The sequence below is a fragment of the Syngnathus typhle genome, linkage group LG14 (genome assembly GCF_033458585.1).
Source record: "Syngnathus typhle isolate RoL2023-S1 ecotype Sweden linkage group LG14, RoL_Styp_1.0, whole genome shotgun sequence".
Taxonomy (NCBI): Eukaryota; Metazoa; Chordata; class Actinopteri; order Syngnathiformes; family Syngnathidae; genus Syngnathus; species Syngnathus typhle.
The window spans coordinates 6750397-6769462 of NC_083751.1; the positions used below are offsets into that span (position 1 = coordinate 6750397).

The 19066-nt window shown below is 40.7% G+C and overlaps 2 protein-coding genes across 3 annotated transcripts; one reads left to right on the forward strand and one right to left on the reverse strand.

Moving 5' to 3' along the window:
- Positions 1 to 1286: 1286 nt before the first annotated feature.
- On the reverse strand, positions 1287 to 13883 carry ccdc50a (coiled-coil domain containing 50a). Of its 2 annotated transcripts, none has more exons than XM_061296940.1 (12): positions 13590 to 13883; positions 11463 to 11525; positions 9884 to 10013; positions 8900 to 8993; positions 8399 to 8489; positions 6098 to 6931; positions 5379 to 5527; positions 4786 to 4830; positions 4434 to 4592; positions 4226 to 4311; positions 4009 to 4118; positions 1287 to 3368 (listed from the first exon to the last, which is right to left on the reverse strand). In XM_061296940.1, exons 1-12 carry the CDS (start codon positions 13642 to 13644, stop codon positions 3349 to 3351), a joined length of 1836 nt encoding a protein of 611 aa, XP_061152924.1. In that variant the 5' UTR covers positions 13645 to 13883; the 3' UTR covers positions 1287 to 3348. The 2 variants fall into 2 exon arrangements, with proteins under 2 accessions (XP_061152924.1, XP_061152923.1); XM_061296939.1 differs by having other exon boundaries at positions 5373 to 5527.
- A 2083-nt stretch (positions 13884 to 15966) lies between these two features.
- uts2d (urotensin 2 domain containing) lies at positions 15967 to 18004 on the forward strand. Its single transcript, XM_061296991.1, has 5 exons — positions 15967 to 16752; positions 16846 to 16950; positions 17029 to 17066; positions 17137 to 17224; positions 17326 to 18004. Exons 1-5 carry the CDS (start codon positions 16653 to 16655, stop codon positions 17349 to 17351), a joined length of 357 nt encoding a protein of 118 aa, XP_061152975.1. The 5' UTR covers positions 15967 to 16652; the 3' UTR covers positions 17352 to 18004.
- The last annotated feature ends 1062 nt before the right edge of the window (positions 18005 to 19066 follow it).

The window sequence follows — 19066 nt, forward strand, 5'->3', positions numbered from 1 at the left end:
AAACGGATCCATTTTAATTTTGTTTTAGTATTAGTTTGAGCTTTTCCCAAACGATTGCTAACCCTTCTATTCACCCGAACAGTAATAGCCAAATAATTACATTTAAAATACTCTCAGGACGCTCATGTAGGAAGTTGAACAACACTAAAACATAGGACAGTTTCATTATTTTTAGTATAATAGATGTTAAATGTATTTATTTTCCTTATCAATAATAAGCTTGGATATAACTCCATTACTAATATAAATTTTGCAAAAGTTGGCATTGTAATACTGCATGTTTTGTTTTTAACATTTGTGAAGGTCTTCACTGATCTTGTGATTGTACTGGTGTACCTAACGATGTGCATGCAAGAAGTTTATATTAACAAGATATTAGAGCAAACACACTACATTATGCAGTTTAAAGTGATCTTTAATGTGTTTTAGGATACGAGCAAGTTGAAATTTAGAATTACTTGAGGTATACTGGAGGAGATGAAGCGTAATTAACACCGAGGAGAACGCCTGTTAAGTTTAATAGAGTATCGGATATTGTCACTTCGGTATTTCTTGTTTCCACAAAGTTGAGAACGTCTTTGCTTTGTGTGAAGGGTTATAATTAGCGTAACCAGAGTTTTACATTATTACGATAGCGGATTTTGGTTAAATGAAACAATGAGTTGATTGAATATTGCGTGCATTAAATGGAATTACAATGTTTGATTATTCTGTTTTAGTTTTATGGAAAAATTCCCTCATTTCGCGAGAGCAAGAGTGACAAAAGGTCAAGGAAATTGGTTAAGTGATTTTAATCATGTTAATGCATTTAATATATTGTAGTTTTTTCTTTTAATTAACCCATAGATTTCTGGAACATATACCCATAATCAATCCATTTTTATTCTGGAAATTGATTGCATTCAGGACTATTGCTCTGGTGCCGAAATAAATGTAGATAATGTACACATGACTGATAAAGATATTGCGGAAATTTGAAATTTAATTAAGTATTTTCCGGTATTACGCAAATATTTCTCCATTTCACTTTTGGAACTGAGCTACAGCTATGAGCTTTACTACCATGTTCTAATCCGTTGTGATGCAATTGCAGCTCAAACTCCAAAACCATGATCACTTTTACAGCATTATTGCGGTTTGTATTTGCGTACGCACACACCTGAAGGTCCGCATGTATTTAAAAACAGGTTTTTCCCACCAACTGGTTTCACATCCATTTCGTGTTGACTAGGAGAGGGGTAGACAGACACGCTGGAGACACATGAAACAATATAAAGGACACAGAATTTGTCTCAAAATGCAAAGGTGTCATTTTCGGTTTTATTTGCCATTCAGATTTCCTTAGATCCTAAGGAGAGGTTAGAATGAAACATTAACATCTGTTTTAGTTGTCATACTTGAAGTTAAGTGAAGGGCTAAAACAACGTCACTGACTCCGAAAGTTGCTTTATTACAATTTGAGATGAAATAAGTAAAATAAATCATTTCATTGTAACGTAAATTAAAAATACAAAAAAAAAAAAAACCATTTACAGCATGTTCCAGCACATGTTGATTTAAGAGATTGCATATAAGCTATTAAAAACGAAATAACAAAAAGAAAAAAGCAGGAAATAACCTGCTCAATATTGGACACGAGTCGAACATACAACACACCAAGCAACACCAGTACGTACACATCCTGAGCAGTTTTCAACATTTGTCCCAGTCAGAAAGTTCAAAGATCAACAAACCAACAGCTTTTGTACTCAACCAGCCCACAAGGTGGTGCTCTCACCAACCACTAGATTTTGGAGGCCCACTTACAAGTGCTTGGAAAATGACAAATATGGCACATAACCCATTCTGAGAATAGCAACTACGCACATTACAAATGCACACCACCGATTCACACATGACAAAATTGATGAGACAGGAGGGAGGGTGGTACCTTTCTCCCCCCCCCCCCAAAGAAAAAATTGGGTTACTGCACGCTCTACTTATTCAATATGAAAAGATCAGAACATGGACCAGCAAAGACAGGGAAGAATGTCCCTTTGACAATAGATATGTGTTTTTGTTTGGATGAATTTCCCTTGTTCCAAGTGTGCTTTCAACCAAATAAACAATCAGAGGAAAGACCTGTAGATGACCTTAAAGACTTCCCTTTTTAAACCAGATATAAATATAAGAAAAATTACATTTGTGTTCCCATTCTTGGCCAATTTGGTAGCAACATGGAAAAAAATATATATTGACAAAGTATTTACTCATCACACATTCAATCTTACTGGTGTTTCTTTTAAGCCCAAAATGACAATTAGGCAGGTTCAGAGTTCAGTTGGCTGTTTCTCATTAAAGGTCATTTCATATAGCCATCAGAGTGCCATGATAGACTTACAAAATCAAATGTGGTGTAAAAAAAAAAAAAAATAGAATCTCACTAAATCACCGAGCGTGATGAAAATTATAAATAGGGTTTCATAAAAAATTGCATGCTATGCAACGGGTTGATCAAGTTTTCGACCCTTACAGCGGGCCCAATGGCCGGCCATCAGTTCCCCACCCATTTATTTAACGTGGCACTTGAAAGACATGTAGTGCTTTAAATCGTTCATTAAGCTTGCAAGAAGGAACATTGACTCATTCGGAATATTCTCCGGCGGCTATCAGTGTAAGGTCGATTGGAGGAGGAGGGGGGGAATTATAAGTGCCAAATTGCCTATGACCTCCGATACAGTCAGCACCTCTGCAGTGCGGTAACTTTAAGGTTGGTGGATGAGTGAGAGGACAACTACCAGCATCTTGATTATTTAAAAAAAAAATATATGAAAAAGGCTCTTTTGCGTTTTTTGTTGCACGACATGCCGATGACAGCTTTTAAGGTGGAGGAAGCAGCTGCCAAATGTTGAGGCCACATCGGACTGAGCAGGCACGTCCCGTTAATAAACAAAATACGATGTCAAGGAAAGCAAGCTGACGAGTAACGCGGGTCAGAGGCTTGGAGCCCTTGTGATGGATGACATGTCGCCGTTAACGCAGCCTCTGTATTGACCGCAAGGTATTTTGGGAGTGACTACATGAGGTGAGGCTGCTGGAGAATTTAAATTTACAAACGCTGTAAAATAAAAAATAAATATAAAAAAAAAAGAGGGTTTGAAAAGAGTGAGATTCCAGCACTTTTTCTTCTAGGTGGGACGGCAGGGATGCTCGCCAATTAAAAAAAAAAAAAAAAAAAAAAGTCCATTGCCAACTCATTAGATTGTCCCAAGGCTTTTGGTCTGCAGAGTGTGAATGGTTGAAGACAAAAGGATAAATAGAGGAGGAGACAAAGACAGAGGAGGACTGACGGCCTGTCTGGAGCCTGAGTCACCGCTTGTAATGGGCACCTGTAAAAGTAGACAACATCCATCAGAAGACGCACATAACTGGCGTTGAAGTTGTTCCAGAAATCGTTTTTCTTTTATTACAACTGGCATCATTTCTCCCGACTGCTTTTCTTGCCCGTAATGTGTGCCAGTCAAGAGCGGTTTGATTAAAGTGAGAAGAGCGATACCTGGAAGCTCACACAATTCCATTGCAACAATTGAAACTATGTTTTCCTGGAATATTTTTTGGACACAGTGCATGTATTTTTTTTTTTTATTTTAAAACCCATCCGGTGGCGAAATGCTCAATTTCCGCTGCCCTTAATTTGATTGTTTCACATTTATGGCCTGTAAGTGTTTTTCATAGGACTTTGTCATTGAGCTGGCAAAGGTTAGTGATAGACTATGACTCATTCTGTCTTGGGGTCACGTCGAGGCCATAGGAACGTAATTGCCATAAATTGAAGACCTTCTGTATATAACATAAAAAAACTACAAAGAAAAAAAACTTCAACAATTTCCTACTCGTGGGTCATTGTCCCACTACACCACATTTATGCAGATAAATTTCTCATTGAGCTCAAGCCTCATAAGATCTCCAGGTTTGATGAGATTTAATATTATGCTGCATTTTGTGTGTTAAGTGAAGGCAACAAAGGACCTTTGTACGCCGCTTCGGGTCTGGTGGGCGCCCGTTGGGGAGCAGCATGGTCACCGTATCCATAACCCGGGTTTGCGTTCTCATACTCGTGGGTGCGAGGATGAGGCGGCCTGTGGTAGTAACATTGACAGCCAATGGCAATAATATTATAAACCACACACAAACATTTTGAATGACATTTCATCTTCTTGGTTGTTGTGAAGAAGTGCTTCATTACCTGGAAGGCTTGTGGTGGTTCCGTTGCCTCTGGTGCTCATGATGCTCATCTCGGGTTCGAGGTCGCACAACATCTTCGGAATTTGACTGGAAACCAAATACAGTCAATGGCCATTTAGTAAGTACGCCTACAGGATCTAATGAGATTACATACCGCAAGCTTGCAAACCTAATTCAACGGAAAAGTATCTCCTGCGCTTGCAACGTACCTTGTAGTCCCCTTCGGCTCGCCTCCTGTCCACCGCCATCTTCTCCATTGCCAAGCGCTCCTTCTCCCTTTCTCGTTCCTTCTCCTCCCGGTCCTTCTCCCGCTCTCGATGTTTTCTGTACTCCCTCTTCTCTTGTTCCATTAGCAGCCGGGCAATCTCCTGCCACAGTTACAACAGTGATGTTTTCTTTTACGGGGAAAACTACTATCAGCCTGTTCGTTGAGAAGAAATAAATCTATTTTCAACACTCTTGAAATGGGGGAAGATGTGATTCATCATTTTGTAATGGAGCGTTTGCTGAACAATATTACAGGCAAGAAAAAGACAAAAAAAAATATTGACCCCCGCACACCTCATCTTGTGCAACTTGGGCTGCACGCACATGGCTCTTGCTTGCCTGAAACAGATAAAAACATTTGCCATCATTAAATGAACAGATCTAGACTTATACAGCCATACGCTATATTTCTATAATTACCCAACAGATCACAATGTTTTTTTTCTTTTTTAAGTATCTGGGTGAAAAATCATGCCTGAACATAGGGTGTTAAGTGCTACCTCTGCAAACTGCGAGACAAAAACAACGCAGATAAATATTACACGTAGTAAAATGTGTCAAATACTGAATCATTGGCTGATGATGCCGTTGTTTATCACGAACGTCTCGGGTCCGCACAGGAGACAGTTTTAGGATCCCTCCGCATTGCCTGGCAGTTTAATGGGAATGAAGCCTTCTCCACTGTGACGGTGTTGTGCACATGTACAGCTTGCGAGTGATGCTTGATTTATACATACACTGATCTCCTGAAACATTATGACCACTTGCACAAGATAGTGATCATGCAGATATAGTCCAGCACAACAGTGACGCAAAGTACACTCCAAAATACAAATGGTTCCAATCATGTTGTAGCTGCTCTGTGTTGTGTTTATTCACACATTCACCTTGACTTCTTCCTCCTGCATTCTTCTGGCCACTTCCAAGTCCTTGAGTTCCTGCTCACGCAGATCCAGCTTGGTCAGGTCCCTGGTGGCCTCGCCGACTCCCAACTCCCCTTCTACAAATGCTTCACTCCCTTTGAGCACAATTCGACCTGTGTAAGTGAACATAAATGGTTATTAAGAACAGTACAGTACTAGCTTGACCTAAATATAAATTATCTGATCGTTTGAGTTACTAGAGAGGTGGAAAATGTCAATAACTGATTATTAAACAAAAGACGATCACTGATGAAAACAAAAAAGATTGATTGCAGACTATGCAGCTATAAAAGTACCTTTAAGGGCAGCTTCAGTGTGTGCTCATACTCGGCATTTTATTTTTGTGATGACACAGAATAGGCAATTTGCCGTGCAGCCCTGAGGTTCTTTTAGCAGATCACAGTCTTGTACTTCCCCTAGATGATTTTGTCTATATTATTTCCTCCACAAACCTAGATTCACCCACCTAATTTTCAGCAATGTTAAAATGATCGCAATAAAAGGGAGATGACACCACAGCACAAAAGAAGCACATACAATCACGCCAAGCCATCAAATCACAAAATCAAAATCGATGACCTTGGTTTGATCAGCCCTCCACCTGCGATTACCAAAGCAACAAACAGCGGCAGCACACCAAAGCAAATTTCCAGAGAACCTTGACGGGGGGCTCAGGGTGGTACCTGTCTCGCCGCTGGAGGGCGTACGCTTGCCGGAAGGTTCCCACAACTCCCTGTTGTCACCTCTCCCTTTGTTGTTCCTGTGCTCTTCAAACACATCGTCGGGGCCCGATTGGACCCGCTGGCGGCCCCTGACCCTCCTCATCCCCTCTGCGTCATCCTCATTTTCCTCCCGGGATACTCTGTCCCCCCTCAGCTCAATGAAATCATCGTCAAGCGCCCTTTCCCTGCTCCTGGCCCTTGCTCGTTGTCCGTCCTTGCCTTTGTGCATCTGCTTGTCTCTCACTTCAGGCCTGTCCTGATCGTGTCCTCGATCTCTGGAGCGCTCCCCGTCTCTTCCGCCTTTTGTCGTTCTCATTTCCTGTTCCCTGTCTGACCTTTGGTGTTTTCTCAAATAATGCTCCTGCTCTACATCTCTGTCATGTCTCGTGTCCCTCTCTCTGTCCCAGCCCTTAGGACTCAGTGGAGGATGAGCTGGCCTCTCCTTTTTTCTCATCGCTCTATCAGGGTCCTCTCCCATTATGTCACGTGCTCTCCTAGATTCTACAGGTTCATAATCAGGGTACCTGTCCCTACTCTTGCCTTTGGGGGACAACAGGTGGTCTGAATACGGATCTGCATGTCTTCCCCGGCCGTCCTCTTCTACCGGGTGATGCTCGGGGTACCTAGAACGGCTGGGCGGATCCTGTTTGGGGTGCCTGCTCCTTTTTGGCTCTACCGAATTATAATCTGGCGAAGGATCACGTTGGGACGTCACTGGAGAATGCACATCATAAGGGACTGGGGAGCCAGATGCGTGACGTGTAGGCTTGTCCAGGTCAAGAGGTTGTCTCACAACTGAGCGGGAGGAGATAAGGGAATTTTGGAAGAAGACAGTAAAAAAAAATAATGTTTCATGACAGCATGGAAATGTGAAAAGTCATAGAAATAAAATGTGAATTTCTGTTAGTGAAGTAATGGCCGCACCTGCCAAGGCAGAAACAGGTGTAAACAACATGGTGGTGGTTAGTAATCTCGAATAGAAAGAGGCGATGAAGGCAGTGATAATGTGCACCCCACCGCCAAAAAATGAACACAATCAAAAGCTCGCAAAAAACACATCACAAGAATGAATGAAGTCCAATTCAACTGAGGACTGCCATGACGCTAGAATGACAAGCAATTGCAGTACCTTCCATTTTTTGCTGTAATACAGTAACATAAGATATTACGAACATCATTTCATACGTTACAATCTCTGCAACATGAATTTCAACCAGGTCCTGGCAAATCCACTTTTTGGCCCATTAAGTATTCTATTTCTATTTATTGTATACTACTGCGCTTGCTTGGTTTTACAACCCACCTTCCGACACGTCTGACCGTACCACTGTCAGTCATTAAGTCAGCATCACTGGTGTTGACTGTAGTAGTGCATCATATTACAAATCACGGACAGCAATATTCTAATATGACTAATAACTTTCAAATGACTAAGTAGGCAGTAATGATGTACTTTAAAATATAAAGTAAAACATATTGGAGATGCTCAATAATGGTGATGTGAGTGACAACAGAATTTAAATAAAAAAAGAAAAAAGTAGAACGCAAGAAGCACCTTGAAGCCGCAAAGCCTGCAACTCTCAGAACCTCTTTTTGTTAGGTTGAGGAACAGGACATTGCTGACTATGAACAAAAATAATTCTGCTGATAAAAAGTGCCTGAGTGTGAGCCAAAAAAGTCAAAGTGTTCACTTCCCGCCCACCCATCCCCCGTTATTAGGCACTCGCTATTCTTCTCGCTCCATTGACTGACTTCAGAGACTGTCTCACCGCATGCTGGGTTGTTGTGTACAACACTAATCTCCTGGATTAGGATAAAAATAAGCACTTGTTTCCTTGGTTACGCTTCTGTTTCCTAGCATTACAGTGTCATCCATAGAATTGTCCAATGTGTTACTAAACACATTCCAGACTACAGTGTGCCTGCAGGTGAGTTTTAGAACAAGCAACATGCATGCTACTTTTAAGTTTACTGTTTGGATGGGAAATGAAACCATTCTCAAAAAGTGTGTAACTTGATTCCACTATTTGGCAACATCAAAGTTTCAGATTCTAAAAAGGGAAACTTCTAAGTCATCGAATTTGCTGCATGCCAATGCTGGTTTCAAAATGATGTAATTCACATATCTGCCGCGCAAGTGGGTTGCTGCAATTTTAATTCTCGACTTTCTTTGTCATGTTTCTCTAAATAACGCGAGTCGACTGACTAACCGACAGTCCAGACTCATACTTGGAACATACAAAGCGGCGGTATTCTCTTCACCTCCTGGATCCTCATAGTATTCTTCATCCTGGTGTTTCTGTCGTCGTCGTTCCTCTTTCATCTCCTTCTCGTGAATCTTACGAGCAATAGCCTGCAAACACACACAGGCCACAATAAAGTTGCAGAGGGGAGCGAATGGTACTCATTTTAAGTTTTTATTTTATAAATCATTGGATCTTAAATGTTGTCCTCTGACATACAGGGTGTCCACAGGTTTAAGGAAGGCACATGTGGCTACCTCTCGTTCACTAAATATGAAATAAATATCTCCTCTTTCATTTTCTTTCATCAAATTTGTCATGTCATTTCATTTTCAAATCTCAGATCCTTTTTTGCATCATAAATGACATCTGTCAAAATTTTAAGGGCAGCTTAATATGGTGCAAACTTGAGAAGCTTCAAAAGTATGCTATGGGGAAATGACCTTTTTCTTAAACAGGTGAGGCATGAAAGTCTAACTTGTGCGTGTTTGTGTGTGTATGCATGCGTGCACCTCCTTACCGCATCCTTCTCCTCCTGCTGTCGTCGTTGTTGCTCAGCCTGTCGAACCAGTTGATCCTGAATTTCGTGGGCAATTTCGTTATCTTGGCGCTCTCTGGTGTTTTGCACGAGTTGGTGTGTGTGTGCGCAGGGAGGAGAAAGAAAGGACAATGTCATCTTAGTAAGTGAAATAAGACAATTGGCCCATGTCCATCTTGCGTCGCAGTACAGTCTCCAGATTGCATACTGTCTGTACGTGTGGCTGGTTTATGTGTTCTGTAAACTTTGTGTTCCAGAGAAGTGCACAACAATCTCCTGCAGGTATACACTGTGTTCCAAACATTCTGTGCTAACAAAAGGGAGGTTCATTTAGGGAGGGTAGGCAGGGAGTTAGTAACTAGTCCAGGAATGGACACCAAATGTTTAGAAAATTCTTATTACGTGTTGGTGAGCGGACGTAAACAAGCTTGTCATGCAGCTCTTCTACTCACAAGGCAAGGACCTGTTTTTCGTGACTACACTGAACTATGACTCAGTTTGCCCCATTAGAATGCAGAGCGCAGAGTGTGATTTTTACTCCTTGTAGGTGGGGCAGTGTGAAATGGCAAAAGGCCAAATGTGGTGCTGGGCTGTCCAAGTCGCACCAACGCTAGGTGGGGCGCTGCTGCAAAACCTGAGGACAAACCCGCAATTGGTACTTGCAGAGTCGTGCCACATCTCTCACACTCACTTGGTAGTTTTTAACTGAGCCAAAACGTAGAAACTAACGTGCCATTTATAGCCAGAAAAAAATATGTAAAACTGACTGGAACAATTAAATATCAATGACGTGAAAACTGAAAATGAAATGAACATCATTTTACCTCGATTTGGGAACTCAAGCTTGTGTACCTAACAAATTGCAAGCTACGCATGTAGTCTATCAAAACGTACCACACTGGTAAACGCAGGTGCTGGCTTAAATGTAAACAAGGCTGAGTGTGTCATCGTGTGAGAGACACCCACATGGCAACGTGCTGCTTCTTGATCACGACCTTCGCAATCTCATCCTCCTCCTCCTGCAGCTTCTTGGCCACCTGCAGGTCCTGCTGCACCAGCCGGCTCTTGTGGACGTTGGACGCCAAGTGGCTCTCAACTGCAACACACATGACACATTGCTCGACGCCGTTCTGAAAAAGTGCCATCGTCACACGACGAATGGTATGAGACATATTTACTGATCCTCGGCTTGTATTGTTTGGATTGCCTGTTGGGAAGAAGATAAACGGCCAGGAGACGGACACGTCATTCTCTGGTGATAAACCCAAAGGACACTTGAGAAATGAATGCTTGCGGTCCCGGTGCCATTCCAAGGTTAGCGGAATGCACTTTGCGGCCATAACAGAAGATGAATCTTACTGCCCGACGCACTCGTAGCGCTCGGCAAGCGTGGATGGCATCACTCAACCCCTTCACTCAGATCTATTTCACCTGACGATCCATCTTGTAGCCAGCTTCCTTGTGAACAGCCCCAAATTACATCTCGCAATTTACTCGCGCAAGGCCACATAATGCAGCTCGCGGGCTGCCGGGGGTTAAACAAGCATGATGAGTCACTGCTCTTGAAAATTGAGGAAATAATTATCAGGTGTTGATCAAGTTTTGTTCTTTCCCCTTCCCATCTGATCAATTATTCACAGCACATAATGCATGAAATATTTGAAAACGTTGAGTCGAGTAGTCCGTTACTCAAATTTCGGTCACATCTAAGACCTTTAAGAGAGACAGGTGCACATACAGACGCAAACAAAACTGCTGCGTGACGTATGGCCCTCTGGCTTTTTACTCGGGCTGTTTTCGCACAGGCTTGGTGAGAACGCGATACGACAGTGTGGGTTGTTTGGTCAAGGCTGAACGTTATCATCTGAAACAGCAACAGTGTCGCATTGACCACAAACGTGAAAGAGTCTTAAAATTGGGAAGTCCCGTCAGCTTAATTTCTTTTCTCACAATTTAAAGTTGTGCGCAGGTTTCTTAATGTCCGTGGCAAGCATGTTTGCTCTGCGCTTCGGTAGACATTTGGGCAAAATTCAGAACTGACCTGGAGTGATTGATTAATCGTGATGCATCCCTAACAGGCAGTAAATTGATTCAGGCCCAGCAGTTTAAATGTAAGGTGCACTATTTTCATATGGGTAAAAAAAAAAAATACAGTGACAATCATGAATGAATACAACAAACCCCATAAACCACAGAAAATGCTCCTTTGAGCACTCTTCCCGCAGCAACCAAGGCTTATTGTAGTTTACCCAGTTTGGCTTGACACTATGTCCAAAGAAAAATCTCTATTTGCGCTGTCATATTTTAAATACATCGGTCATCGTTTTGGAACGAAAACACAAGGGTGGCCTAGGATTGTTTTCCAAAATAGTCAAGTGACGTTATGTCTTGATGGGAAGTGCAGGAAGTGAGTGTTTAAACAGAAGAGGGAGACCAAAGTAGCTTAGCTTCCTGGTTAACAATTTAGCGCCAGAGAATGATTTGTTTTGTTGTTGTTCAGAGTTGGATGGGCAACCGGGAAAAAGAGTGAAAAAAAGTTGCTTACTCTCTTGTTCCTGGAGGTTGTAGGCAAGACAGTGGTCTTCCAACACAGCAAAGTCTCTGCACACTGGGAGAAAAACAACAATGTTAGACAACTATACCCTGTGCATGTGTACATTATTTTATAATATCTCTGTACAGTGTCACAAATAAAAGAATAGAACCACTAAATTTCAAACGTATTGGAATAGTGGGAAAATTTGCACAATGTCCCAGAAAAACACCTTTGTTGACAACTTTAAGCTCCCCAAGTGTTTTGTTTCAGGTGACAAAAAGAACAGTAATGCTACATTACTGCTGCATTGGAACTGACCTAAGGTAAACATCTTTTTTTCCTTACTGCTGAAGACTACGTTCCTTCCAGGCATAAAAAAAAAAAAAAAAAAAAAGGAAACTCTGCCCGGCAGCTAGCTGTCTTTTGGCTTATTTGCATCTCAAATTTTAAAAAGTAACAGTGTGGTTTCCTCTCCGTGGCTTCCCCATTTTACAAGCTTATACTTAGAACAAGTCTGTTATGCCTAAAAACGGCAGCAGCTCCGTTTTCATTTCAGGCTTAAAATTCTGAGTGGTTTTGCTGGCACTATTTATTGTGGAAACATCCAGGAGCAGGAGTTCTGCTTTAAAAGAGAGTGCTCTCAAGTTAAGCAGTGTTTTACACCAAAATGCCACCCGTCTGACATCTTTCACAGTCAATACACCAAGAATAAGAATAATACAACATCCGATGTTCATTGACAGCAACTTCCTAACTTAAGTCACCTTAAACAGTTTTTCTTTTTGCATTTTTCAACAATTCATCTTAAACTCTGCTGTTCATTTAGCGATGCTCACCACAAACACAAAACCATATAATACAGATCCCAGGCATTCAAGGAGACATGACAATAAAGCAGACTTTGACTTTGATATAAAACTGCTATGCAATCCGTGCTGCATTTCAAAATCTTTGATTTTTCGTCATCCCTGGAACATCGACTGTACTAAAATACCCAGGAAGCAACCTGTATTGACACTAAATAAAGGCAACATATGTCACCAAAATTTTCACCTCCTGCTTTGGTGGATGCTTGAATGATCAAAGCCCTTAGTGACTCAACGGGCATGGTGGGATTTGATTAACTTGTTCCTACCATATGCTTAATCTTCTTAGCCAGGACACCCACAATGCATTTTTGCTGATAAATCTACGAAGACTAGTAGCACACAGTTGAATCGTGCACCTAAAAATAACATAATTATTGTCATATTTAATTGGCATTACAAGTGAAGTGAATGTGAAGAAATTGACAATAAAGCAGACTTTGACTTTGAAGTCACAAAGTCACAAAAGACAACTGTTGCTTGATGTGGATGTGCGATTTGAACCACATTACGGGTGAACCGGATCCTTTCCCCTGCATTTTTTGTCAACGTCCCTCTGCAGACGAAGCCATGCTTGTCTCTGTGACCAGAATAACAAACATCCAAGAGAGCAGCTGCTGCTTGCCACATCCGCAACATCCCAAATTGCCATATAGCTCCCATCTCAACAAGCCACCTCACCTGGGTCAGGTGAGACCAGGACTGGGGCCAGTGCTGTATTCTAATGGCTTTAATTTCTAACTAAAAATCATCCTCTTTATACAAATTTACAACCAACAATCAAACATAATCTTCATGAATGGATTACTTTGAACCTTGATGAGTTTAGCACGCGTCTTTTGAAAATCAGTTAAATATTAATAATTGCATGAAACTTGTTAGAAGTGTCGAGGCCCTGACTTTTGTTGGCTATAGGATTGATGCAATTGAACTAGTTTTAAAAAGTCAAATACAGGACTCATAAATCATTTGTCAACTTGAAGACACAATACTCTTTCCCACAGTTCAAACATTTTCACCCATCCCAAACTTCCTACGTGACAGGTAGCATTCCTTAACGCAGACACGTTAAATGATACAGGACGACTCGACTAAATACTAGATAGAGCTGAGATTTGAACCAAAGGTGCTAGCATCTGCTAGCTATTTATGCTAAGCGTAAAAACAACCGCAGTAGAAAACACCTGTGTTTGCTAACTTTTAGCATTAGCATCGTCTGTACTACCTGTGTAAATATGTTTAGACGTGACAAGTGTGTTATGGACGTTACCCTCTTTCACTCCAGGTAGGTTCTCATGGTCGATGCTGACGTTACACTCAGCCATGTTGTCACCAGTAAGGAGCCGATGAGTGTAAATTGCGTTTTTATCAATGTTTCAACCGCCGACCGGCTGATTGATCGCCTTAACTCATAAACCCAATGGACGGTTCAGGTGCTGGACGGTCCCTGATTGGTTTCGGTGGCCACCCTCTCGCTCTCTCACTTTTTTTTTTCTCTCTCTCTCTCTCTCTTTCTCGATGGTAGCAACCCTGCCGCGGTTAGCGTGTTTGACAAGCATCTCTTTCTTGTCCCACGCCTACCAATTTCAACTGTGCGTTTCTACGATTTCTGGTTTCACATGTCGCAATAAAATAACGACGTGTCAGGACGTACTAAATCCTCTTTATAAACGTTAGTCTTTCCATGCACTTAAATATAACAATGTCATAAATTCGTCATTGGTCAAGACGTGATTTCGCAACAAAGATTTAAACAGCTGGTTATTATATTCGTTTTACTTTGAAGAGCTACGTTTTGACTTCCGTCATAACCCTCCTTATAAATCGCACTTTTGACTAGGCGCTGTGGCGTTGAACCGTCTGTAGACGCACCACGAATTGAAAGAAAACGCACCTCCCCGCAGCGATCCATATGATCCACATGAATAATATTTTACGGACTGGACTTTGCCCCTAAATTTAGAATATAAACACACATGCACGAGGAAACAGTAGAGAAAAGCTCATATATGCACAACACACGGAATCATTACACACCACAGCATGCTGACCACAATGCTAATGGGACGACTCCCTCTAGTGTCGCCCATTACGTTTGTTGAAGTGCCCAACAGCCCCATCAGTCATATTATTAATAACACTACCATTAGGGCCCATTTACAAGACAATAATACTGACAGTGCCAATTCTTATTCATGCAGTGGTCGGAATTATTTTACGTTGACATGAACAAGTGTTTAGGCCAACATGACCTAGGCCATTTTCATTAGTGCTCAATAAACTGATTAAAACCAGAATGATGCCAACATTGTTGCAGTTTTCGCATAACTGTCTACGACTTCTATGGCCTACGCTGACATCTTGTGTACATATTTCACAAATGAGCTTCTGTGTGAAAGGGATAACTTGTATAAATACCGTAATTTTCGGACTATAAATCACGGGTTTTTTCATAGTTTGGGTGGGGGGGAGACTTATACTCAGGAGCGACTTATATACATATATATATGGTTTCTTTTCACTTTTTTGGGCATTTTATGGCTGGTGCGATTTATACTCCGATGCGATCTATAGTCCGAAAATTACGGTAGTAATATGTGCAGATTGCTGCGGACACGTTTTGCAAGACACTTTCTGAAATATTTCATTTCTTGTTTTTGTCTTTTATCGACACACAGACTATAATTTTTTTACCATCCATATGTGCATGTATTTGAAGCAGTGCAAGAGAAAAGAAACAACATGAAGCTGCTAAATGTTTTTTAATAAAATATAAAAATAAAATTTAATCATGGTTACTCTTAAATGACCTTACTGATATTATGGACGCTTGCGTGCCATTCCACGCACTGCCTCTGACTGGCCAATTGCTGTAAGTGCAAAAAAAACCAAAATAAAACCAGAAAGCCAAGATGATCGCTATAACGACTTGAACTGCAATGAAGGAAAGATATTCGTTCATGAGCAGAAATTTTCTTCATACTTTGGCCTTTCCATCACTTTTGCAAGAGGTCAATCATGAGTCCAAACTTCCTTCCAAAGCTTTTGTGGCTTCTTTCTGTCCTTCTTTGTAAAATTCAATCCGACCCAAAAATTCAATCTGAAGGCCAAGGTATGCTATTTTCGTTGATAAGTCTGCTTTATTTTCGTTTTAATGTTCAACACTATGAAATCTAATTGTTATAGTTACTTATTAAATGAATGCTTGTTGTCTATATAAGAAAAGCGTGGAAAAAGAACAGCCTGCAACTGTTTTGGCCTTGAGAACAAATCTTCATTTCTCGATGTCCAAATCTGAGATAAGAACAAAACAAAGTGGTTTTAAGACCAACCCCAAGGCCACTGTGGATCTCAATGACAACAGTTTAATACACTAAAGGACAATACAAACAGCATTTGACTCTATCAATCAATAAATGGGTCAGACCAACCGCATCTTGGGTTCAAATGAAAGTTTTTCACAGCACAAACTTTGGTAATTCAATCCCAAAGAGCCAGCTCTGACCTTTAATTTAGCTCAACAGCACTTCACTCTTCATTGAGTCCCAGTGCCACATTCAAATTCTGTAGCAGATGAATTTAAGTGATGGATTCGCAAAAAAAAAAAAAAAAAAAGTGCTTGGACGAGAGATATAAGACGTCAAAAGGGCCTCGATTGAAAGGCACGGAGGAACTTTTATGATACCCTGGCCAGCCAAATTCATCTGATGCCTGCCAGCTCATTTCCTTAACACCACGCCCGCACGATACCTGCTTTCTGGCAGCGCTTCATTGACGCACAAACTATAGTGATATAGTGAGACGCTGGTTAGTTGGCTCGGCTGCCATGATAAATGCTCCCTCACCTCCGAATGAGTCTTGCAGCCAAGACTGTGGAGCTCATCTCTTGCGATAATGCACTTTGGGGAAGAATCAATTTACTTAGCCGGGCTTCCTTGTACCAACACAATCCTATGAAGCTACTCAAGGAATTAATTAATATAAAAGAAAAAAGACCTGCAAGTGCCAAAAAATGTAATTCAGTTCTCTCATAACCATCAAGCAGATTAATGACTTCCTCTCTAAGCCTGATTTGTTGATGTCACAGTGATATAGTGTTACTGGCCTTGCCTATAACGTCATATTTCCATCCGCTGCAAAATAGCCCCAGTAAAATGGTCGACTACTGACGACACAAACAGTGACAGGTTATTGATTTAATACGTAAGTGGCTGACTGGCTCCGCCCCCTGGCTGGGAAACGATACATATATCGAAGGGATGGACCCAAGGAAGAGAATCGTCGGCTTGAGGAGTTCACACAGCGAAGCATCTGGGAACATCTATTGAGTGTCATGGATAGGGTTAGAGTTGTCAACTGCATCTTGGGACTTCTGAGTTTGTTACTCCTGCAGGGTGTGATAGATGTGCAAGGAAGGAACTTATTTAATGCAGGTATGTTTATTGAGTTTCTGATCCAGTGTTTGAAATGCAATGGGTCAGATGATGATTGGCTTGTTGTCCTTCCGTGCTTCTTTTTGTCTCCAGGTAACCATGTTTTGAATCCAAAAGATGACATAGATATCCAGAGTAAAATTCTATCACTGCTTCTGCACAAAAGTCTAGTTCCTCTTGAAAAGAATGACGCTCCAGGTGAGACATTTGCAAATAAAAACAAATTAAGGAAATTAAACCAATGGGATGTTGAGTTTTTTTTCTTCTTGTTGCTAGGGCTTGAATTGGTGGCTAAATTGGCTGATTTAGAAGAGGTAAAGCTTCAATAACAAATGTGGTGAGTTTGAAAAGTCTTACTGATCTAATACCAGTTTCTTCTTTAAGTTGGAGTCACTGAGGGACGATCTGGAACTGGAGAAGGAAATCGCAGCTAATTTAGTTGACAAACCAATAACAAGGAAGAGGGGTGAACGTAGGTCGACTTTGATATCTTTGAATTCATTTGCATGATTGCTTCTAGGTTTAAGTTGAGCCATGTCCCGTTTAAGATCACAAATTCTCTTTTGTCTGCAGCTTGTTTCTGGAAGTACTGTGTGTGACATGGGACTCCACGGAAATAAGGATCGATGTGAAATCTTGCTGCAACGCCCAGCATAGCCTTAAGAACCCACAATATGACTTATGTGAATACTTTTTATTTCAACATCATGATTAATCAGCGTCCTCAAGAAATCATCATTTCGAGGTGCTCCAATCAAGCGACCGCCGGTTTAAGACCAGTTATTTGCCTCCCGCTTTAGTGTGTCTTCATGTTGCTCTCTTGTGGCAAAATGGAGCATAACATTTTTTGTACATTGCCAGAAAGCATTGTAATAGAAATAGATTGTTCCTTTTAAAAAAAAAAATAAAATGTCAATGTAAAGATGTGTTTTGTATGATTTAAGAGATCTTTGGTGACACAGAAAGGATATAATATATTTTAATGAGAATCTTCGGACTTGAACTATGAAAGAGGGTCAAGCTTTTTGGAAACACTGGAGCTGTGTGTTCGAGTAAAGGGGATCCGACATGTAGTGTAGCCTCCACAGTGACAGGTGAATTCATGTGCAGTGAGGTTTTAGAGAAGAGCGTGACATAGCTGAGTCACTGGGCTTTGCCGGAATAATGGGAGAGCTGCTGTGAAAAGACCTCAATCCCACGTGAACAGTGGCGGGCTCGGCAGAAGCAGACTGAAAACATAGCTGTCCCCTTAAAATCTGGTAATTTGCATTTTAAATAAACAGAAATGCCGATAAATAAAAACAGTACAGCATAATGTGTTTAGATTTATTTTTAGGACAAGGATCAATTTATTTGGTAACTAAATTTAAAATGAATAACATAATGAATGGCCATAGAGCTATGTGATATCTCCTTGCAAAAAAGTTAGCAATATACACTACTATTAAAAAGTTTGGGATCACGCACACAATTGAATGTTTTCCATGAAACATATTTGCACAAGGGTTTAAGGATTTTGTAATGATCCATTAGCTTTTTAACATAATTCGCAAACAACGGACCATTAGAGCTCATGCATTAAAAAACAGATGTTTGCAGCTGGAATAATTATTAATAATATAATAATTAATAATATTATTAATAATATATCACATTAACAATGTATAGACTGTATTTCTAATTAGTTTAGTATTATCCTCATTGAAAAAAAATAGCAATTTTATTTAAAAAATAAGGACATTTCTAAGTGACCCCAAACTTTTGAACGGTAGTGGATTAACTAGTTTGACTAGTAATGGACTATGAAATACGCTGTAAAAAATAAAGCTAGTAGTCTTGTTTGCACAGCATTTTATCATGTGGCCATATGAAATATAAAGTAACATTTGCTTTTCTGTTGTTACCAGGGGACAAAAAACAACTTTGACATATTTGAGCAGGAGAAAGTTTAGCAACCAACGCCATAAAACATGGGACTCTCCAACAAACTCTTTGGAATCTGGGAGGATCCTCATGTGTGTGAGAACTGAACACATACCGTGTGTCATTACAGCCTGGTACCAGTTAGGCAGGGAGAGGCTGCAGATACTATCATACAACAGTTAATAACACACCAAAGTTCTTGTAGGAACATTATTGCTTGTAGCAAAAGTCCAGTACAAAGTACCGTATTGGCCCGAATATAAGACGGTGTTTTTTGCATTGAAATAACACATTGTCTTACATTCGGGGTCTAGAAGTTATACCCATTCACAACGCTAGATGGGGCCAGATATCTTTAAAGCGAATGTTGAATTTAACTCCCCAGGACAAA

What these genes read in the sequence shown, in the direction of transcription:
- uts2d (XM_061296991.1), top strand. Translation starts at nt 16,653, where the DNA reads ATGGATAGGGTTAGAGTTGTCAACTGCATCTTGGGACTTCTGAGTTTG. An exon ending in TGAAAAGAATGACGCTCCAG is followed by an intron (nt 16,951 to 17,028) that starts GTGAGACATTTG and finishes TCTTGTTGCTAG; the next exon opens with GGCTTGAATTGGTGGCTAAA. An exon ending in AATTGGCTGATTTAGAAGAG is followed by an intron (nt 17,067 to 17,136) that starts GTAAAGCTTCAA and finishes TTCTTCTTTAAG; the next exon opens with TTGGAGTCACTGAGGGACGA.
- ccdc50a (XM_061296939.1), bottom strand. Translation starts at nt 13,644, where the DNA reads ATGGCTGAGTGTAACGTCAGCATCGACCATGAGAACCTACCTGGAGTG. An exon ending in ATACTATGAGGATCCAGGAG is followed by an intron (nt 6,932 to 8,398) that starts GTGAAGAGAATA and finishes CCTCCCGCTCAG; the next exon opens with TTGTGAGACAACCTCTTGAC. An exon ending in CCCAAGTTGCACAAGATGAG is followed by an intron (nt 4,593 to 4,785) that starts GTGTGCGGGGGT and finishes TAACTGTGGCAG; the next exon opens with GAGATTGCCCGGCTGCTAAT.